General features: G+C 38.2%; 1 protein-coding gene and 1 long non-coding RNA gene across 10 annotated transcripts in view; one reads left to right on the top strand and one right to left on the bottom strand.

Annotated features, from left to right (window-relative positions):
* Positions 1-69: 69 nt before the first annotated feature.
* Positions 70-23,345, top strand: part of LOC135092053 (uncharacterized) — a 24,539-nt gene continuing 1,263 nt past the window's right edge. The window contains exons 1-2 of the long non-coding RNA XR_010262726.1: positions 70-508; positions 13,960-13,986. This is a non-coding gene — a long non-coding RNA (uncharacterized LOC135092053). The remainder of the gene's footprint in view (positions 509-13,959; positions 13,987-23,345) is intronic.
* Positions 5,043-23,345, bottom strand: part of LOC135092050 (golgin subfamily A member 6-like protein 22) — a 25,986-nt gene continuing 7,683 nt past the window's right edge. For 6 of the 9 annotated variants that reach the window (XM_063990215.1, XM_063990211.1, XM_063990210.1 and 3 more), the window contains 9 exons: positions 21,343-23,345; positions 17,303-17,346; positions 16,300-16,429; positions 15,637-15,842; positions 14,688-14,867; positions 13,949-13,975; positions 10,076-10,270; positions 8,919-8,954; positions 5,043-7,285 (listed from right to left, as the gene is read on the bottom strand). The exon at positions 21,343-23,345 is cut by the window's right edge. In XM_063990215.1, coding sequence (XP_063846285.1) covers positions 7,205-7,285; positions 8,919-8,954; positions 10,076-10,270; positions 13,949-13,975; positions 14,688-14,867; positions 15,637-15,842; positions 16,300-16,429; positions 17,303-17,346; positions 21,343-23,345 — 2,902 coding nt within the window. In that variant the 3' untranslated portion in view covers positions 5,043-7,204. The remainder of the gene's footprint in view (positions 7,286-8,918; positions 8,955-10,075; positions 10,271-13,948; positions 13,976-14,687; positions 14,868-15,636; positions 15,843-16,299; positions 16,430-17,302; positions 17,347-21,342) is intronic. The other 3 variants (XM_063990217.1, XM_063990214.1, XM_063990218.1) reach the window with 3 other exon arrangements.

Here is a 23,345-nt window from a genome sequence, read left to right as displayed (position 1 = left end):
ATATATATATATATATATATATATATATATATATATATATATATAACCTAAATTCTGCTGTATTTGGAAAGTGGCTTGGAATAATTACATATGTATGATAATTTTACCAGAAGTACAATAATTTCAACCTGTGTACTACGATAATATGGCCAGAACAATCTGGCAACGCTGACTGCTGCTGCCTGACAAGTAAAACAGTGTGCCGCGTCTATGGGTGGTGTTAGTAAGCGTCTGTTTCAACTCCCAGCCTGACAGAATTTGTGAGTGCGTTTTTTTTTTTTTTTTTTTTGTGTGTGTAACCATGCCTACACAGTGGCTGCCAAGGCTTACCCATGAGTTAAACCTTCTTTAGTTGGTAATGAGGAAGGCGTGGGCTCTGGCAGTGGACACCCGAAGGCAGCAGTGGGTGAAAACAAGCAAAATAAAGAAAAGTTTGGCTGTGAGAAGGTGCTAGACAGCCAGCCATAGTGACGAGGAGGCAGGAGGCACCACCACCACCACAAGGAAGGTAAGGTCAGGAAGTGTTAGAATAAATTTAGGTAACTTAACGTAACTTTTTTAATGAATAACTGAACAATCCACGGTTTTAACTCATTTTAACGCATCTCACCCTACCTCCAGCACAATATATCCCTGTGTCAGCCTCGTCTCGTTGCTAAAAACCGTAAAATTTAACTTAATGAAAATGTAAACAATCTGAGTCGTCTCTATTTATCAGCCATTATCTATCTTTTCTGTGAGTGTTTTAAACCAATACTATCGCAAAGCGGAGCCACATGGCCAAGCTTTAATATCCACTCATTAGATATACCTACCATTACTTAGTTTAAGTTTGGCTAGGGTTTAAATGAGTGAGAAGGGTTGGTCGTCCCCTCCACTGGCCCCTCCACCGCCATCTTGGATAAGGCTCCCCAGCCCCCTCCGGTTCCAATATTATTTTTTTTTTATTTCCTAAGTATTTTATTTCGGCTTGTAGCTAAGATTTTATGGTTTGTAAAAATATTTCGTTGTTTTTTAAGTTATTTGAGCGCATGTGTTGCGTGAAAAGTGGTGATTTTGGCGTTGTTTTTGTGTAAATAAGAGCGCCGTTTTCGGCGTATTTTTTTACGGTCCCAAAACTAAATTTTTCATTTCAGCCTGTACTAGGTTCTTATTGGTTTTAAAAAATAGTTGGTGTTTTTTTAAGTGTGTTGCCGTCCTGCTCAGTGAAATGGGTGCACCGTACACTTGTTTTTATTCGTGTTCAACTTCCAATAATATTGATTTTTTTTTTCGGTAGATTTTTTATTTGTGCTTGTAGCTCACTTTAAATGGTTTTAGAAAATAGTTCAGATTTTTTAAAGTGTTTTCCGTTATGTTTAAGCCAGAATTGGTGGACATTTGAACGATTTTGAATGGGGTGAAGGTTCCAACAGTTTCCAGATACTTCTTTTTAAATATCTTTAATACTACTGCGTTTTGAAATGTGTTGTTATTTGTGGCATTAGTTAAAATGTGTGGCAAGTCTGAATTTATAAAGCATTCCTGTCCAGCTGCGTTTTTTAGAGGGGTCATTTTCAAAATGAAATACGTACGTACGTAAATAACGTTCGCTGTGACGTCATCAACCCCCCAGCCGTGACGTCACAAGCCCCCAGCTGTGACGTTATCAGAGTGGTACCTTCCCTAACTCCCTTCCAGTCCCTCCCAGTAAATATTCAGTGTTTTTTTTTTTTTCAAGGTATTTCAAGGTGTGTGTGTGTGTGTTGCCTTATTTTTCGTTGTACAGATGGTGATGCAGTGTGTGTTGCTTTGTCTTTCGTTATACAGATTGTTATGCACTGTGTGTGTGTGTGTGTGTGTTGCCTTATCTTTCGTTGTACAGATGGTGATGCAGTGTGTGTGTGTGTGTGTGTGTGTGTGTGTGTGTGTGTGTGTTGCCTTATGTTTCGTTGTACAGATGGCGATGCAGTGTGTGTGTGTGTGTGTGTGTGTGTGTGTGTGTGTGTGTGTGTGCGTGTGTGTGTTGCCTTATGTTTCGTTGTACAGATGGTGATGCAGTGTGTGTGTGTGTGTGTGTGTGTGTGTGTGTGTGTGTGTGTGTGTGTGTGTGTGTTGCCTTGTCTTTCGTTGTACATATGCTTATGCAGTGTGTGTGTGTGTGTGTGTGTGTGTGTGTGTGTGTGTGTGTGTGTGTGTGTGTGTGTGTGTGTGTGTGTGTGTGTGTAACGGCTATATAGTAAGAATATAATTCTAACATTTTAACATTTTTATACAATCTAGCTTATTAGTTCATTTTTATCACTTGTGTCAGTAAAAAGTAAAATCTGTACTTAGAAATAATCTAAAAGAGTACTTCTGTTTGTTTAACTAGGATGTCAGTACATTGAATGACATTGTTTACTCATGTTATATTGTTTATATGTAGTTAGTAAAACACACTACGGGTTCCTGATTCACAAATTATTTTAAGATATTTTAAGTATTTAGAATTTTATGAGTTTTAATTTTGTGCTGGACCATGTTATGGTGTATTTGTATGTATATATTATATTTATGCTGTATTATGTTGTGGTCAATAAAATATCTATCTATCTATCTATCTGTGTGTTGCCTTGTCTTTCGTTGTACATATGCTTATTCAGTGTGTGTGTGTGTGTGTGTGTGTGTGTGTGTGTGTGTGTGTGTGTGTGTGTGTGTGTGTGTGTGTGTTGCCTTGTCTTTCGTTGTACATATGCTTATGCAGTGTGTGTGTGTGTGTGTGTGTGTGTGTGTGTGTGTGTGTGTGTGTGTGTGTGTGTGTGTGTGTGTGTGTTGCCTTGTCTTTCGTTGTACATATGCTTATGCAGTGTGTGTGTGTGTGTGTGTGTGTGTGTGTGTGTGTGTGTGTGTGTGTGTGTGTGTGTGTGTGTGTGTGTGTTGCCTTGTCTTACGTTGTACAGATGCTTATGCAGTGTGTGTGTGTGTGTGTGTGTGTTGCCTTGTCTTTCGTTGTACATATGCTTATGTAGTGTGTGTGTGTGTGTGTGTGTGTGTGTGTGTGTGTGTGTGTGTGTGTGTGTGTGTGTGTGTTGCCTTGTCTTTCGTTGTACATATGCTTATGCAGTGTGTGTGTGTGTGTGTGTGTGTGTGTGTGTGTGTGTGTGTGTGTGTGTGTGTGTGTGTGTGTGTGTGTTGCCTTGTCTTTCGTTGTACATATGCTTATGCAGTGTGTGTGTGTGTGTGTGTGTGTGTGTGTGTGTGTGTGTGTGTGTGTGTGTGTTCACTGCCTAAATAATTAATCGTTTATTATTATTATTATTATTACACACACACACACACCTGTAGTTCAAGAGATTAAGTTAAGTTTGCTTAAACACACACACACACACACACACACACACGTACATTTTCAATTTGTTAACTGCCTAAATAATAAACCGTTTATTATTATTATTATTATTATTATTATTATTATTATTATTATTATTATTATTATTATTATTATTATTACACACACACACACACACACACACACACACACACACACACACACACACACACACACACACACATACACACACCTGTAGTTCAAGAGATTAGGTTAAGTTTGCTTAAACACACACACACACACACACACACACACACACACACACACACACACACACACACACACACACACACACCTGTAATCAAAGAGGGTACCACGGGGCTTCTTGTTCTTCCTCGCCAGCATTGGGTTGACCTTCCCAGTCCGAAAATCGAGGGAGGAAAGGTCAACAGTGTCACTGAGGTAGCGGGTCAACTGGGGCTTGCTTCGGAACTTCTTGCCATTGGGGCTGAGAGAGAGAGAGAGAGAGAGAGAGAGAGAGAGAGAGAGAGAGAGAGAGAGAGAGAGAGGGAAACATAAACACAAACACACACGTACCTGTAATAATACACATCTACTTTACCGCAAGTCAGCCCAGTTTTCCTCAGCACTTCCTCTCTCTTTTCCAGCCGCGCGGGAGGGCAGAACACTCATAGCGCCTTTTTTTTCTATCTGCACCGACATCTTGTGAGGGCGAGGGAGAGGGAGAGAGAGGGAGTCACAGAACTTGCCGTCTGTGAACGAGTAACAATGAAGAAATTACTGGCGGAGTCTCTCTCTCTCTCTCTCTCTCTCTCTCTCTCTCTCTCTCTCTCTCTCTCTCTCTCTCTCTCTCTCTCTCTCTCTCTATATATATATATATATATATATATATATATATATATATATATATATATATATATATATATATATATATATATATATATATATATATATATATATATATATATATATATATATATATATATAACCTAAATTCTGCTGTATTTGGAATGTGGCAGTTTTGCATAATATATGGAATAATTACATATGTACGATAATTTTACCAGAAGTACAATAATTTCAACCTTTGTAGTATGATAATATGGCCAAAACAATCTGGCAACGCTGCTGACGACTACGAGACTATGGGACAGGGACTCGGGTAGCGAACGGGCTGGTCGCAGACAAGAAAGAGACCTGTTGTTCACCCGTATGGTGAGACTTGTCTCGTAAGGAAAGCAATACATTTTCACTTTCAGGTTTTTATTTTGTTATTCAAATTTATATGAGAAAATTTGCATTACCTGATATTGATAACATTAATTTTCACTCAAATTATTGCATATTTCATAAAAATATCGTACGAATTCCCAAATTATCGTATTATCGTATGAGTCCCATTGTACATCGTACACGGGCAAAAATTATTGTACTTGTACAATAATTATCGTACGTCTGGCAACGCTGGCACTGACAGTCGCTGCCTTAGCCTCCTCATGCTGGAGAGAGAGAGAGAGAGAGAATTCATGTTGCAATAAAAAAAAAAGATAAGTAGCAGATAAACTGAAAGAAAAGGAAAAAAAAATATGGAGGAAATGAGGAGGAGGAGAGATGAAAGGGAAAGGACGATGGAAGCATTAGATAAGGAGATAAAAATGAAGGAGAGAGAGAGAGAGAGAGAGAGAGAGAGAGAGAGAGAGAGAGAGAGAGAGAAATGAAAATTCACACAAACTTTTAGTACATGTATTTTTATTTCATTAATTTTTTTAACATATTTCATGGATTTCACCTTTCAAAAAAAAAAAAAAAAAGTTGGAAGTAGTTCAGAATGACATTATGAAGTGAGACACACAAAAGACAATTAATAATAACAAGCTAAAATTTTTCATTCAAACTTGCAGATAAAAAAAGAGAAAGAAAAGTTGAGACAGTTATATAACATTTTCAGATAAAAAGATATACAAGCATACATACATTTAATTAAAAAAAAAATCTTAGAGAAATAATAGATTTTTCTTATGTATTTTTTGGAGCAATACATAACTTCCTTTTCATTTGTTAATAACATGTTTATTTCATCTGATTAAATATGTATGTATCTCCTAGTTCATCCTGTCATTTATAAATCTACCATTATCCCTGTCCTAGTTCATCCTGGATTCTGTGCATTCATACATCTATCCATACAGTGTTTCTTAGTACATCCTGGTTTATGAAACTTTTTTCATTCATAACTTTATTTTCTTTTTTTTATATCAGTAGTTTTTCATTCTAACTCAAACAATTTTCACATCTTAATTTCTTTCCTCAGTAACTTGTCCTTCCTCTGTTTTCAGTAATCTCTTTGTCTAATCTGTCTTAAGCTTTATCCATCTGTTCTTTTGCTAATATTTTTCCTTCGTTTCCTCGTTCTTTTTCCTCATTAGCTTTTTCTCTAACTAACCAACAATTTTTAGATCTTTCTTCAGTAACCTCTTTGTCTAATCTGTCATAAACCCCCATCTATCTGTTCTTTCATTGATAACCTTTTCATTTTCTCTTGTTTTTTTTTCCTAACTTTTTTCCTTCTATCTCACAAACCAGTTTTATGTTTTTCTTCAGTAATCTCTCATTCTACTCTATTATAAACCCTATCACATCTTTTAAGCATCTGCAACACACACCTCAATACATATATATAAACAACACAGCCTTTCTTGCCCTTCTATATATATAAAAAAAAGACAAAATCATAATAATAATAATAGTAAGATTAAACAGCTAACGTCCCAGATGCTAGCTAGTGGAGCATAGCGCTTTATTGCTAACTTCTCTATGTAGCAGAAAAAAAAAAGAAAAAAATTTATATAAAAACACAATACAAATGATAATACTACAAACAAAATCAATTAAACTTTTTACAACTTCTTGACTAATGAATCATGTTTTTATATATATATTTTTTATTACTCTATTTTCTCACCTCAGTTGAGATGTCTTGAAATTAAAAATGGTTGGGTTTATGATGCAATGATAATGTGAACAACTACATTATTCTTTCCTTTTGTCATCTATATACACAAAAAAATGGTTCCAAGGTTAACACACAGAATTATGTTCCTGGCAATGTAGCAGCAGTAATAGTAGTAGTAGTAGTAGTTGTAGTAATAACAGCCTAAGTAGTACTGTAATTGTAGGAAGAGTAGGAGTAGTAGAAGTAGTAGTAGAAGTAGTAGTAGCAGTAGTAGTAGTAGTAGTAGTAGTAGTAGTAGTAGTAGTAGTAGTAGTAGTAGTAGTAGAAGGAGGGCAAGGAGGAGAGGAAAAAGTACTAGTAATAACAGTAGGAAGAAGAGACTGAATGATAGAATAGTAGTAGTAGTAGTAGTAGTAGTAGTAGTAGTAGCAATAGTAACAATCTATTTACCATGTATCAAAAGCGCCTGCAGAAACTCCTCCCATTGTTTACATGCATTCAGACAGCAAGTGGCTGAGCCAAGTGGGTGAAAGAGAGAGAGACTAAGTGACATTTCTTACTCCAAAACACACATTACTTCTGGACTGACAGTGAATGCACATGAACAAAGGGACAATGCAGTGGACAGAAGTATTCTTACATAGTACATTGCCAAAACGTCCGTCAATAAACGCCGCAAACTCCCAAGGCGTTTATGAGACACCCTTGGCAGATCCTCTCTTGACACAATGCTTTGAGACTAAATCATAAGACTGATTTGAGAGAGAGAGAGAGACAGGTAATGCATCTCATCTCATACTTTTAGCCCTAAAGTCAAGGTAGGATTAGGTTGGCTCAGTCTAAAGAGATGTAATGATGAATGCTGGCTTCTTTTGTCCTTCTTCCATGCTGCTTCAAATATCAGCCTGACATCAGCTTCCCTGCTTCCCTCCTCTGCTGACTCAGTGGGCAGGGGTTGTGCCTCTGCTTGAAGGGGACGTGGCACCTGCTGCTGCTGCTGCTGCCTGCTCAAGAGTCTCATCCTGAAACAGAGATTAATAGATTAACTGAGGTAGATTAAAGAATTACCGTTTTTTCCCCTGGTGGAAAGAGACAGTCTTGTGGATCACCCTATTACATCCCAGGAGCTTTGGCACACCACAACTGGCCACACACACCCACAGCAAGGCCCCACAGCACACACTGGCTCACCGCTGCCCCTTTACAATGAGGCCATTCCCTCACATCTACTCCAATCACAAGAACAAGGCAGATTGTAAAAGTAAGAATAATAACAATAATAACAAATACTAGGAATAAAAATAAAAAAACATTCAGAGCACAATACTACATACAGATACCATAATAAACCAGATATACAATGAACCCTTTACATCATGCATTCATATCTTGCCTTACCACCCTCATGTAAGACAAAGTGATACAGGTCTTTTTGTATCTCTATTACAGTTTTGATATCCAATAGAGTTTAGCAGAGGTACAGAGTTCACCAAAGTTCACACATGCAAGGGAAGGGAAGGGAAGATGACAATTAATATTCTACTTCCAGGCTTAATTCATTCACTTCACAATTCAAGTCCTTCCTCCCCCATAATTAAAAGTGGTGGAATATTTTGCCAAGAAACTTATGCAGCTTATTCAGAAGTTTATCAAAGGTTGCACTATACTAAATGTCCTCACAAAAAAGAAAGAAAAAATAATAAAAATATCTATAACAATTCTTTTAAGCCTTTTTTTTCACAATTTTTTTTATTGGACATTTACTGGAACCTTCTTAAATAAAAAAAAAGAATAAGAAATAAACAAAATACTAAAAAATTATACCATGAACCTATAATTTCCATCATCCATTCCTTTTAGCATCTATTGAAGCTTACAAACTATAGACAATACCCAGCAGATAAGATAAGAAGCTGCATTGCATGTCAGGACGGCTGGTTCAGGTGTTTATTTGAAAATTTTTATTATTATACCACAAACCCAAAATTTCCATTATCTGTTCTTTCTAGCATCCATCAAAGCTTACAAACTACAAGAAATACCTAGCAGATAAGATAAGAAGCTGCTATGCATATCAGAACAGCAGGCCCAAATATTTATCAAAGCTTCATTAAAAAGTTATACCAAGAACTTAAAATATCAGTTGTCTATTCTTTCTAGCATCTATTGAAGCTTACAAACTATAAGCAATACCCAACAGATAAGGTAAGAAGCTTTCATGCATATCAGGACAGCTGGTTCAGGCATTTATTGAAAAAATTATACCAAGAACCTAAAATTTCAGTTGTCTATTCTTTCTTGTATCTAATGAAGCTTACAAAACATGAAAGTACCCAAGAGATAAGATAAGAAGCTTCCATATATATCAGGGCAGCTAGTTCTGACATTTATTGAAAAAAAATATCAAGAACTTAAAATTTCAGCTGTCTGTTCTTTCTAGCACCTATTGAAGCTTACAAACTACAAAAAGTACCCAGCAGATAAGATAAGAAGCTGCTATGCATATCAGGACAGCTGGCCCAAGCGTGCACTGGCTGATAGAGAGACAGGGAGCCGAGAAACAGGGGGCCGAGAGGCAGGGGGCCGAGAGACAGGGGGCCGAGGGAAGGAGTGTCTCGGATGGACAGGCAAACGTTGACTGTGCCACATGTTTACCTGTGTGGCTGGGGAGGTGAGACCCGGGCTGGGGCTCTGTAGGGTAAGGAATGGGTGTTAGTGATGGTGTTAGAAATGGCTGTATTATTATTTATTGTTTTTTAGTTGGTATTGCTACTGGTTGTTATTGTTACTACTGCTACTACTACTATTGGTATTGCTACGACTGCTGTTGCTGCTGTTTAGTTGCTGTTGTTGTTGTTGTTGTTGTTGTTGTTGTTGTTGTTGTTGTTGTTGTTGTAGTATATTAATGTTTTGTTTGTTTTGCTATTGCTACTATGGTTGTTACTACTACTACTACTACTACTACTACTACTACTACTACTGCTACTAATATTGATATCATTACTACTATTCTTTTACATACTACTACTACTACTACTACTACTACTACTACTATACTTCTACCTCTACTACTATTACTGCAGCTACTACTACATATAATATCAATCACAAAATAGTAATGATAATAATAATATTAATGCTACTATTGTAACTCTCTCTCTCTCTCTCTCTCTCTCTCTCTCTCTCTCTCTCTCTCTCTCTCTCTCTCTCTCTCTCTCTCTCTCTCTCTCTGAAAATACTAATTGTCATATAATTTGAGAGAAAAAGTGCAAACAGGGACTTAAAAATTTTAGATTCCTAAAACAATAAAAAGAATACAGTGAAAAATAAAAACCTAAACAAACAAACAAACAAACAAGAAGAAAAGAAAATTAAAATAAGTAAAAGAGCTTTAATTTCCACCAATAGGGGACACCCTGAGAGAGAGAGAGAGAGAGAGAGAGAGAGAGAGAGAGAGAGAGAGAGAGAGAGAGAGAGAGAGAGAGAGAGAGACCTCATTCAGACCCCAAATAGATGGAGAGAAGGAAAAAAAAGACCTCATTCAGACTCCAAAAAAGACCTAAAAAAAAAAAAAACATAGATACAGAGAAGAAACAAAAAGACCTCATTTAGACCCCAAAAATACCCAGGGGAGAGAGAGAGAGAGAGAGAGAGACAGCATCATTCAGACCCCAAAGACCTGAAAAAACCAGACAGATAGAAAGAAGGAGGAAAAAGAACCTCATTTGAATCCCACAGAGCCCAAACAGACACCAGGGAATGCACAGGGAAGAGAGAGAGAACATACACATAAAAGCACCAACCCCTCTTACCTGTGTTCCTGAGAGATTTGCCTCTGATGATGCCTTACTAGTGGAAGTGTTGCAGGGAGAGCCTTGCATCTGTCTTAGGTACTCCTTGTCATCAAATATTTTCTTATCCCCACCACCAGCCTTATGCTGTACATTGTTTAGTGATCCTACTTTACTGGATGCTTTGTCCCTGAAATCCAACTTTTGGTTCTCAATCTGCAAAATGCAAAGCACAGCATGTGGGGAGGCTACTCCTACGACTCTCCTGGTACGGTGATTAACTGGTGAGGCACAGGGCAAGGGGAAAAGTTAAGTGGGTATTGTGGTAGATTGAGGTTTTCACTCACTTCCATCAGTTATTATTATTTTTCTTTTTTCTTTTTTCTTTCTTTTTTTTCTGGTGATTTGTGTTTTTTTTTTTTTAATGTGTAAGTGTGTGTGTGTGTCTTTTTAGTGATTTCATTATTATCATTTTTTTTTTTGTGCTAGTTTCTTTTTGTGATTTGTGTTGTTTCTGTGTACTTTTGTAGTGATGTGGATATTTTTTCTGTGTTTGTGTCTGTTTTTTTCATTTGTGTTGTTTTTTTTTGTGTTTATATATTTTTTATGTCATTTTTTATTTGTTATATTTATTTATTATTTATTTTTTATTGTGGTTTCTTTTGGTGATCTGTCATTTTTGCATTCTCTAATTTCATGACAGTTCTTTCCTTCAGTCTTTAAGTCCTCTCATCTTCCTGACAGTCTAATATTTTCCCTCTTTCTCATATTCTAATCAGTTAGCAGTCTACCCATCCTCCAGTCTTTACTAAGTCCTCTCATTTTCCAAACAATCTAATTCTTCCCTTTAGTAATGAGTCTTTTAATCTGGGGACAGTCTAGTGTTTTCAATGATCTGATATGACAGTCTCCTTCCTTTTTCTCTCATTTCTTGTCTCTAGTTCTCTATCAAGTCCCTCTTAATCTTGTCCTACCCTGATTACTGACCCTGAGAATTTTGTTTAAGTCACCCTTGTTATATCCTCTATACCACTTGAAGACCTCTATCAGATCCACTCTTAGTCCCCCTTGTCATGTCCCCTGTACCACTTGAAGACCTCCATCAGATGAAGGCCTCCATCAGATCCCCTCTTAGTCACCCTTGTTATGTCCCCTGTACCACTTGAAGACCCCCATCTGATCCACTCCTAACCTCAGCACCTCAGAAGACTTTAAGAGTGAAGGAACATGTAAATTACAATGGAAGTGAGGATTTTGGTGTTACTTAACTTCTTCCCTTGACTGTACTGGTGACATACTGGTGATACTGGTGAAGTGGTGATGGTGAATGACTGGTTACTCATGACAATTGCTTCAACTCTTGTCTCATTCACTCATTCACTTATTCACTCATTCGTCTCATTCTTTCTTCACTGCTTAGATGAATTTTGTAACTTGGCTTTTTATTTCTATTCATTTTTTTTTTGCTGGAATCTGTCCGTCTGTCTGTCAGTCTGTCTATCAAACTTTAAATGCTTTAGTCTAATCTTATTCAGACATTTTTCTTAGTATCTATCTGTCTGTTGATATGTCCTTTTGTCTGTCTGTCTGTCTGTCTGTCTGTCTGTCTATGTGAGTGTTTTTACTTCTCCATTTGTTTATCTGCCAGTCAGTCAGTCAATCTGTCTGTCTGTCTGTCTGTCTGTCTGTCTGTCTGTCTGTCATTACCTCTGTTCATCTGTCTGCCTGTCTGTCCTTACCTATGTTCACCAGTCTGTCCGTCAATCAGTCTATCTAATTTCAAGTACTTTAATTTCATTCAAACATTCTTTCCTAAAGTTTGTCATTTCTTCTTTTCTTCCTCATCACACACACACACACACACACACACACACACACACACACACACACACACACACACACACACACACACACACACACACACTTGGCTGCTGTGGGGGGGAGCAGGTTGGCAAAGAAAAGTCAAAACAGACAAATCAAACACAACAAAATCTGAGTGCAGCATCAAATCTACATGGTTGGCATTCTGGCAGCTGCTACCGGAGGCACTGCTGAGCCGGCATGACCTGTGCTGGTGGTGGAGGTCAGGTCGCTGTTCTCATGCTGACCTGTCATGGTACACCCACACCACTGCCCTCTTGTGCTCTCACCTCTGCCAATTTTGGGCCAGGTTTTTTGGGTTACTTTTTTTTTTTGTGTGTTTTTTTTTTTTTTATTATTTTATTTATTTTTTTTTTTTTTTGTCTTTAATTAGCTTTTTATTTTTAGGGTCTTTTTTTTTTGATAAACTTTTTTTGGCAATTTTTTATTTTTTTCTTATTTTTTGCTAAACTTTTTTCTTTATGTTTTAGGATAAACTGTATTTTGGTAATTTTCTATGAACATTTTGGTAAACTTTTTATTACTTTAATCAAACTTATCAAAGTTTTCCAAATCTTTTTGAGTGACAACTTTTCAAAAATCTTTCTCAATAACCTTTTTGACATTTCCTTTAATAAACCTCTTAATAAACCCTTTTAGACTCTCAAATTTCAATAAGATCACAACTTTCATAGTGAACGTATCTATCAACCCCCTTAACAAAACAAACCCTCTTAACCAACAAACAAACTTTCAAAACCCAATCAGCACAAAACAAACTAAAAAAAAAAAAAACACACATACATTTACGTCAACAATATTGGGCAGAGACAAGAGGGCAGAGACAAGAGGGCACAGCATGGACACAACACTGAGTAAACCTGTCACTTGTAGACTGAGAGAGTGCAATGAGTGGGTTCAGGTTCCTCACAGGCTACCGGGTGCTCTAGAGTCATGAGGCCCTTGAAGTAGACGGCGGCAGACAGATCTCAGCACAGTATTGTTGCAGTGCGCTACGAGTGGGCTACTGGCGGCACACTACCTTCTTGTTATCTCCCAGGGCTGCTTGTTGCTGATGCTCTGCTCTGTTCTGCTCTGTTCTGTGCTGTTCTCATACCTTACCTTGTGCTTTTGTGTGTGTGTGTGTGTGTGTGTGTGTGTGTTTGTGTTTGTGTCTCGTATTTGCATCAATAGAGTGATTACGTCCTTGTTTCTGTTATTCACCTTTTTAATGATTCAGTCTAGGTGTCATTAGAATCATGAAAATACTTTTGAAAATCTGAGTCGTTAAAACATCCTTAAAAAACAAAATTTCCACTACAGCCTGTCAAACTACCACTAGGCTTGTTAAACTATTACAAAATCCAGAAAAAAACAACCTTAAAAATTCAATAACACATACTAGAACCTCTCAAATTACCACTAGAACCACAAAAAACATACACAATAAAAATGACATCCACTATCTCTTAAACTACCACTAGAATCATGAAAGAACCAACAATATCTACTAAAACCTCACAAACTACCATTAAACCATAAAAAAAAACATATCAAAACCCCAATAACATCTACTGAAACCTAGATCCTTAAAAACACTAAATGAAAACAATAACATCTAGTACAACCTCTTAATCCACTACTAGACCCATAAAAACACTTAAGGAAAAAAAAAATCTAGTAAAACCTCTTTAGCCACCAATAGACCCATAAAAAAACACTAAAAAAATCACTAACATCTAATACAACCTCTTAAACCATCACTAGACCCATAAAAACAAAACCAAAAACCAAATAACATACACAATCTTTTAAACTAAACCCATAAAAACATCCTTGAAAAAACTCTTTGAAGTAATGCAGAAAGTCAGCACGGTACAGAGCAAAACACTTGATAATCTACTGCTCTAAATACCAGCAGGGGTGAATAACAGAGGCAAGGGTACAGTGCTGTATGAGGACCTGACTGACTATACTGAAGGCCCAACATTAAAAGCAACAGGGGGTTCCTCGTGAGACTGACGCAAGACTTACTTTTGTTTCAGACTTTGGGCTCTTCTTCTGCTCTCCGGGTAAGGAATGGGAGGAAGAAAGCATTGTGGGTTCACATGGATAGAGAAAGTCTGGTAAATTGCATGTACGAGTGTGTGAGTGTGTTTCTTCACAGAGTTGTCGGGTTAAGGGAAGGTACGTTTGGTTAGGTTTGTTTGTTTGTGTGTGATAGAAAGATATGTTGATGATGTTTTTATCTGTATTTTTGGGGATTAATGCATTTACTAAGGAATTCATAAGGTTTCTGTATATGTGTGTGTATATGTGTATGTCTGTGTGTATCTGTGTGTTTCTCCTCACAAGACTCATCCTGTCTCCATCTGTCGCATTATCATCACTATTACCGCCAATCAAAAACACAATTAAATTTTTTCCTTCTTATCTTATACCAAACTTTTCATTCACACCTCATTCAGGACGTCTAATTGTAGGCAAGAATAGATCAGTGTGTAGGAGAGAGAGAGGCAGTGTTGTGAATCATAATATAAGGAAGAATAGAGAGTGTAGTCATTGATAGGAAGTGATAACAGTAAAAAAAAAAAAAAACAATAATAACAGTATTCAATAACACTAATAATAACCTTTTAGTAAAATGTATGCATATGAAAAATGATAAATACTTAAGCATTAATATTAAAACTAAGCCATAACAATAAATAACAACAGTAACATGAGAACGTAGAACAATAACGCCAACAATAACAACAGTCCGAAACCTTACCTTGATTTCACCGCCACCTGGTTTGTGTTTGATGTTCTCCTTTGACCCAATTTTGGACTGTGCCGCGAACTTCAGCTTCTGGCTCTCAATTTTTTTGTCCCCACCGCCTGGTTTGTGGTCCTTGTTGTCTAGAGAGCCAATTTTGCTGGAGACATTCCATTTAAGCTTCTGCGACTCAATCTGTGGGATGGAGAAGAGGAGGTAATGGGGGGCATGAAGGGAGGGTGCAGGAGTGATGTACTGGCTAGGTGGAGGTGAAGGAAGGGTTGAAGGAGTGAAGTAAGGGTTAGGAAAGGTGAAGGAAAGATGGAAGGGGTGAAGTACAGGGTAGAAAAGGAAGGTGAAGGGAAGATGGAAGGGGTGAAGTACAGGGTAGAAAAGGAAGGTGAAGGGAAGATGGAAGGGGTGAAGTACAGGGTAGGAAAGGAAGGTTAAGGAAGGTTTAGAAGTGAAGTAAGGATTAGGAAAAGGTGAAAGAAAGATTAAGGGAAGGAAATATTGGCTGTTTTATAGAAAGAAGGGACTATTTGTGGGTAGGATGAAGTGTTACTACTACTACTACTACTACTACTACTACTACTACTACTACTACTACTACTACTACTGTAATGAATAATAATAAGATTACCTTATTAACTGAGCTGCCTGAATAGTAAACTTCATTCTTACTACTACTACTACTACTACTACTACTACTATTATTACAATAAACAAACAGCTACAAGAGATTACTATTACAAAGATTACTATCACAAAGATTACTATTACATCTCTGCTGGCTGAATAAGCTTAATTTTTCTTCTACCATCACTACTACTACAACACAACAACCACCATCACCACAACCACAACCACAAAAACAACAACCACAACAAAATCTCTACCAACACCACTACTACTACTACCACCACCACCACCACCACCACCACCACCACTACTATTGCCGCACCTTCTTGTCGCCGCCTCCTGGTTGGTAGGCCTCGTTCTTGGCTGCAATCCTGCTGGAAGCCTTGGAGTAGTCAAGCTTCTTGGACTCAATCTTGATCTTCCCTCCGCCTGGCTTGTACGTGGCGTTGTCCATGCTGCCGATTTTGGACTTTACGGCCTTCAGGTTCGGCGAGGCACTCTTCCCCACCTCAATCTTATTCATTGGCACTGCAGGAGAGGGAGAGTGTAATTGTGAGGTTAGGTTAGGTTAGGTTAGGGTAGGTTTGATTAGGTGAAGTTTGGTTATGTTGGGTTAGGTTAGGTGAGGTTGAGTTAGGTTAGCCCATATCTATCTTGTTCATTGGTATTGCAATAGAAGGAAAATACTATCATTGTTAGGTTAGGTTAGGCAAGGTGCATCACATTCCCACTACTTTCAAAAGTCTCTAGTTGAAGTGACACAGGTTTTTAAGGGCGTTTCATGGTTCTAGTGACAGATTAACAAGATTTCTACATTATTAACAGAACAAACACTTTTGAGAACCCAGCTAATCATCTCAGTAGCCTTGGAAAATAATCACAGTGAGGAAACATCATCACTAGACAGTCATTTAAGCCTACAGCAGGAGGACCAAAGAGAACACAAACAAAACCCAAAGAACACCCAAAAGAGACCCAGACAGACCTTTGCGCTCTGAAGACGGGGCTGACGTGGGAGTGCGGGGCTTGATGGGGGACGGGTCAGAAGAGCGTGGCATCCGTTTCTTGGGGGAGCCTCTTGAGCCCTTTGATGGGGACCTGCTGCCTCCATTCTCCTGCCGGGGGAGGTGGAGGTTAGGAGGAAAAGGTTTGGGGGAAGTTAAAGGGTAGCTGGAAAAGTTAGGAAGGCTGGGTGCTAGATGAGAAATGTGTTAGGAAGCGTGAGTTAGATTTAAAAGATGGGAGGATGTATGAAGGAAACAGGAAAGATTGGAAAGACATGAGGAGAAAATGGAGCTGGAAAAGCAGCCGGTTAGATATGAAAGGTTTTTCGAAAAGGGGGTAAGTGAGAAGGAAGAGATTTAAGAAAATATTTACAAAGAGGAGGGAAAAAGAAAAGTCTGGAAAAGCTGCATGAAGAAGAGGGAAAAGAAAACAGTCTGGAAAAGCTGCATAAATTAGAGGAAAAAGGAAAAGTCTGGAAAAGCTGCATAAAAGAGAAAAATTAGATATGAAGGGGAAGAAAAAAAAAGTTATGAGTAAAACAGGAAAGATTCTGGGAGAGCTGAAAGTCAGTTGGAAAAATTAGGAAAGAACATTGAAGGTTTAAAAAAAGATTTTGGGAAAGCTGTATGAAGGAAAAGATTTTGATCAACAATATAATGAAAACTCGGTCACTACTTCACATCTCTTATGATATACCAGACAATGCAAAATACAATGCCAAAAACAATAACAAATTGCATTCCATACGATGATATGACAGTAATACAATGAAGACACAATTAATCCTTCACTTCCATCATGATACATCAGTCAGCACAAGACAAAATGAAAATACAGTGAACGTAGAAACCCAACCTCATTATATGGGTAACAATGAAGGTTCTATATCCTCCCTTAGCTTCATTATGACTAAATACAATGAAAATACAATGAAAAATCCAACCTAACCTCATACAAGGAACAATGAAGGTACACCGACTTACCTTGGCTTGAGTGGTCTCATCAACCCCACTGTCATGTCCTTCCTCTGAAAAAACGAATGGAGAGGACTCGTCAGTACCAGAACATTGAAAACAGTCATAATATCAATATAAACCAACACAAGATGCACTAGCAAGACTATATCGCTATGAGTATGGATCAGGTAAATAGTGTATATACAGTTATCTAATGGCTAAGTATGTCTATGCATAAGTTAAGGTCTATACATGTCTATACAGCTATACATAGGCATTAAAACAGCAATTTCTGCCAGACGGGATAAAAATAAAGACTGGCAGGTGATGTAGAGTGCCACCTGTGGACTGGCACACTTACTGGTGGGCTGCTGAGGTGGCACTGGCTGGGAGACAGTGCCAGTGCCTCACACACACCAAGGCAAGGCAGGAAAATGGGAAAAATCAAGCAGCGTTCGAAGGAAAACACAAGGAAACTTTACCTGTTTAGGTGGCGAACTGACACTGCACACACACACACACACACACACACACACACACACACACACACACACACACACACACACACACACACACACACACACACACACACACACACACACACACACTGACTGACACACACAAATCCCATAGACACACACACAGACACACACAAACACTCAGGCCAACTGGTAGCAGAGTATCGTTGCAGACACACACACACACACACACACACACACACACACACACAGCCAGACAGACAGCTGGCGGCAAAACATTATTGCAGACACACACACACAGATGCACAGGCACTCAGAGCAGCTGGCGGCAGAGTATCATGGCAGTAGTGTAGTGTTTGGGACGAGGAGAGCAACTGAACGAGGCAGCTGTGGTGGGTTGCTCCCCTAGGCGATGGTGACCTCTATGGGCAGCGTAAGCCAATCACAGACAAGCAGAGGCAGCCAGAGGTCGGGTGAGCAGCTCATTGGTGGCGTGGGGGGGCGAGAAGTCGGGTCAGCCTGTGTCAGCCTGGGTCAGCCTGTCTATGAGGTCAGGTCACGCAAAATGGACCAGGCCTGTGTCTTGTTGTGGTGTAAACCCTAAGGTAATTTTGGTGTGTTTGGGAGGGTATATTTTTTAAACTACAAGTATAAGAGGAGGTTTGCTCCTATATACACTACGCCACGTGCTTGTAGGAAAAGTAGAAGGGAGTGTGGAGGTGTAGTATTAACTTAAAACACCCTTTGGTACATTACTAAGTGTTGCATTGAAAGTAGCAAGAGCAGGAAGGAGTTGAAGAAAAGAATAGCATCATTTTGTATTCTCTGCTACTTATGGTGCTTGTAGGAAGTGTAGTAGGGAGTGTACAGGTGTAATATTAACTTAAAACTCTCTTTGATATATCACTAAGTGTTGCATTGAGAGTACAAGAGTGGGAAGGAAGTGAAGGAAAGAATAGCATCATTTTATATTCTCTACTAATTGTGGTGCTTGTAGGAAGTGTAGGAGGGAGTGTACAGGTGTAATATTAACTTAAAACTCTCCTTGATTCATTACTAAGTGTTGCATCAAGAGTATAGGAGTAGGAAGGAAGTGTGGACGAGAGACTTTACGTTATATTCTCTACTTGTTGCGGTGTTTGTAGAAAGTGTAGGAGGGAATGTACAGGTGTAGTATTAACTTAAAACACCCTTTGATACATTACTAAGTGTTGCATTGTGAGTACAAGAATAGGAAGAAAGTGTACTTGAGAGAGAGAGAGAGACATTACATTGTATGCTCTACTTGTTGTGGTGCTAGTAGGAAGTGTACGATGAAGTGTATTGCCACCATACACCCTGACATATTCTACCAGGTGTTGCATTAAGTGTATTAGGGAGTGTACCACCAGCCTACACCCTCACACACTACACTGAGGTGCCCAGACGCGTAGCAGACAAGCAAAAACGCACAAGTCTAGATAAACAACCAGCGCTGAGTGAGGAAAGAAAACACCAAAAACAGTGCAGGAAAAAGGAGAAAAACAGTGAAAAAAGTGGAAAAAACAAGACAGCAGTGAGTGAAAGGAGAGAAATCCGTGCATGGAGGCTGAGAGACGGCCATGGTCCACGATGCTGAGGGCGTAAAGAGGCCCTAGTGGTGGAAATCTGTCTGTTAGATGGTACAACATGGTATATCTTGTGCGAGGGGGAGGCCTGGGAAGCACACACACCTCAATCTTGGTTGACTAATGCATCTTTAACACATTTTCCTTTAGACCAATGGGAGACTGCCTTCGAGGGAGTTTTGGGTGCATTTGTGCATTTGGGCCAATAGAGATTCAAATTCTGTGTTTTTTTTTTTTTTTTTCCCATGTAGTGGTGGTGGTGGTGGTGGTGGTGATGGTAGTGGTGGTGGTGGTGGTGGTCGAGGCGGTAAATTTAGAGGCAGTTCAGTGAGTGAGTTTCAGATACCCAGTGTGTTCATGAGGGAATTTTGAGTATTTTTTTTTTTTTATTATTCTATTTCATTTTAGGGGCAATGAGTAACACAAGATAGCCCAGGGAGTGGTGAGGTAGCCCAGGAGGGGGGGGAAGGAGGGAGGCAAGAAGGGAGGAAAGCAGCCCTCCTGGGACCCCAAGGAGAGGAAAAAGAGGAATAAAGCAATAGCTAGAAATTATGCAAGACTGAGAGACAACTTTTGTTGTTTTGGTGTCTCGGAAACTTAGAGAAATGTAAATATTTAGGTTGTTGTTAATTATGAACATTGAAATGAGTTTATAATACATTAGATGGGTTATCTTTAGTTCTTAATGGAAATATATGGAATTGAAAATACTGATGATTAGAAAATAGTTAACTAAAGCGAGCATTTCCATTATTGTTAACTGTAAATAACAAAATGGGTTTATAATAGATTAGATAGACTGTTCTTAGTTCTTATTAAATCTTGCAGTAGACTAGATTATTTGAAAATACTGATAATTGAATAGCAGTGAAACAGAACAAATACCTGAATTATTATTAATTGTAAATATCAAAATAGATTTATCATAGACTCAACAGAGGTATTTGGTTCTTATTAAACCCTGCAGTAGATTAGATTAATTAAAAGATACTGAAATAGATAATGACAAATATTTTTCATTCAGATAATTGGAAAATATCACAATTCCTCCATTGCAGATATTTTTTTTTATATTTACAGAAAAATTTTGCTAATCTTAACTGGAATTTCAAAACAGGATGCTGAAAACTATGAGAGAAATGTGTTTGAAATTAAGCATAAATAACTGCATGTTTATTTTGTCATTAGTTCATTTATATTTGTTTATGGTAAGAGGAAAAACAGGAGAGACAAGCAAAACAACAATAATCTCTCTCTCTCTCTCTCTCTCTCTCTCTCTCTCTCTCTCTCTCTCTCTCTCTCTAGCATCTACAGCCCTCAATACAGCTACACCTACACTGTCACATTAAATCAACACCACTACACCTATATACTACCTCAACAGAGAGACAGTACCTATACATACATACATACATACATACATACATACAGCACCTTTGCACCATCAACTATTCCTTTTAAAGATAGAAAACTGCCTCTCTCCATGCACTGTTCATCACTATTCTATTAATGGTGATGGTGGTAGTGATGGTTGTCTTCACTATCCTAATTCCTAAAAGATAAGTAAATAAGATAAATAAATAAATGATGATAATAATGTTAACTATCTATATTTTCCATGCATAAATGTAATAATAATAAATGACTGAGTGATTTTTCCTTCATAATCCTCTCTCTCTCTCTCTCTCTCTCTCTCTCTCTCTCTCTCTCTCTCTCTCTCTCTCTCTCTCTCTCTCTCTCTCTCTCTCTCTACAACAACAATAACAAAACTCTAGCTATACAAACAAACAAGTAAGCAAACACACTTTAGAGAGAGAGAGAGAGAGAGAGAGAGAGAGAGAGAGAGAGAGAGAGAGAGAGAGAGAGAGAGAGAGAGAGAGAGAGAGAGAGAGAGAGAGAGAGAGAGAGAGAGAGAGAGAGAGAGGGGGGGAAAAAGGGAAAACATTGCCCTGAAAAACTATTAATTTTTCCCTCTTCCCACCTGCTTGTTTTCTCCTTGTTACTTTTCTTCCTCTCTTCACTGTTACTGTCTTCTTTTCCTTCGTTTCTTCTTTCTCTTTCTCTCCCTTTTCCTTTTCTTCTTTATCCTCTTTCTCTTGTGTGTCCGTTGGTTTCTCTTCCTCCTCCTCCTCCTTCTCCTCCACTTTCTTCGTTCCTTCTTCTTCCTCTGTTGCTATTCTTTCAGTTGTCTTCTTTTCATCTTCCTGCTCCTTGTCTTCCTTCTCAGTTTCTTCAGTAATTTTTTTCTTCTCTTCTTTTCCTGCATCTCTTTCATCAACTTTTTCACTTGTGTCTTTTTCTTCACTGTCTTTCTTTGCCTTTTCTTCTTCCTTTCCTTCTTCTACTGGGGATTTTGGTGCTTTTTCTTTTTTCTTTTCTTCCTTCTTTTCTTCTTTCACTGCAGGTTTTTCTTCTTTCTTTTCTTTCTTCTTTTCTTCCTTCACTGCAGGTTTTTCTTCTTTCTTTTCTTCCTTTACTTCAACCTTTTCTTCCTTCTTTTCTTCTTTCTTTTCTTCCTTCACTTCAATCTTCTCTTCCTTCTTTTCCTCCTTTACTGCAGCCTTTTCTTCCTTTTTGTCTTCTTTCTTTTCTTCTTTCACCTCAACCTTTTCTTCCTTCTTTTCTTCCTTCGCTGCAGGCTTTTCTTCCTTTTTGTCTTCTTTCTTTTCTTCTTTCATCTCAACCTTTTCTTCCTTCTTTTCTTCCTTTACTGTAGGCTTTTCTTCCTTTTTCTCTTCTTTCTTTTCTTCTTTCACCTCAACCTTTTCTTCCTTTGCTTCAACCTTTTCTTCCTTCTTTTGTTCCTTCATTTCAATCTTTTCCTCCTTCTCTTCTTTCACTGCAGGTTTCTCTTCCTTCTTGTCTTCTTTCACCTCAGGTTTTACTTCCTTCTTTTCTTCCTTTGCTTCAACCTTTTCTTCCTTCTTTTCTTCTTTCTTTTCTTCTTTCACTGGTGATTTCTCTTCCTTCACTTCAACCTTTTCTTCTTTCACTTCAAACTTTTCTTCCTTCACTTCAGGTTTTTCTTCTTTCTTTTCTTCCTTCATCTCAACCTTTTCTTCCTTCTTTTCTTCTTTCACTGCAACTTCAGGCTTTTCTTTTTCTTTTTCCTTTTCTTCTTTCACCTCAACCTTTTCTTCTTTCACTTCAGCCTTTTCTTCTTTCTTTTCTTCTTTCACTGCAGGTTTTTCTTCCTTTTCTTCCTTCACAGCTGGTTTTTCTTTCTCTTCTTTCTTTTCTTCCTTCACCTCAGGCTTCTCTTCTTTCTTTTCTTCTTTCACTGCTACATCAGGTTTTTCTTCTTTTTCCTCTTTCTTCTCTTCTTTCACTTCAGGTTTTTCTTCCTTCTTTTCTTCCTTCACCTCAGCCTTTTCTTCCTTCTTTTCTTCCTTCACTTCAACCTTTTCCTCCTTTTCTTCCTTCACTGTAGGTTTCTCTTCCTTTTTGTCTTCTTTCACCTCAGGTTTTTCTTCCTTCTTTTCTTCCTTTACCTCAGTCTTCTCTTCCTTCTTTTCTTCCTTCTTCTCTTCTTTCTTTTCTTCTTTCACTTCAACCTTTTCTTCCTTCTTTTCTTCTTTCACTTCAACCTTTTCTTCCTTCGCTGCAGGCTTTTCTTCCTTTTTGTCTTCTTCCTTCTCTTCTTTCACTTCAGGTTTCTCTTCCTTCTTTTCTTCCTTCACCTCAACCTTTTCTTCCTTCTTTTCTTCTTTCACTGTTACTATGGGTTTTTCTTCTTTTTCTTCCTTCTTCTCTTCTTTCATGGTAGGCTTTTCTTCCTTCTTTTCCTCCTTCACTTCAGCCTTCTCTTCCTTCTTTTCTTCCTTCACTGCAGGTTTTTCTTCCTTTTTGTCTTCCTTCTTTTCTTCCTTCACCTCAGCCTTCTCTTCCTTCTTTTCTTCTTTTACTTCAACCTTTTCCTCCTTCTTTTCTTCCTTCACTGCAGGCTCTTCTTTTTTGTCTTCTTTCTTTTCTTCTTTCACTTCT

Source organism: Scylla paramamosain, chromosome 39 (assembly GCF_035594125.1).
Source record: "Scylla paramamosain isolate STU-SP2022 chromosome 39, ASM3559412v1, whole genome shotgun sequence".
Taxonomy (NCBI): Eukaryota; Metazoa; Arthropoda; class Malacostraca; order Decapoda; family Portunidae; genus Scylla; species Scylla paramamosain.
This window is presented reverse-complemented; position numbering and strand designations above follow the sequence as displayed.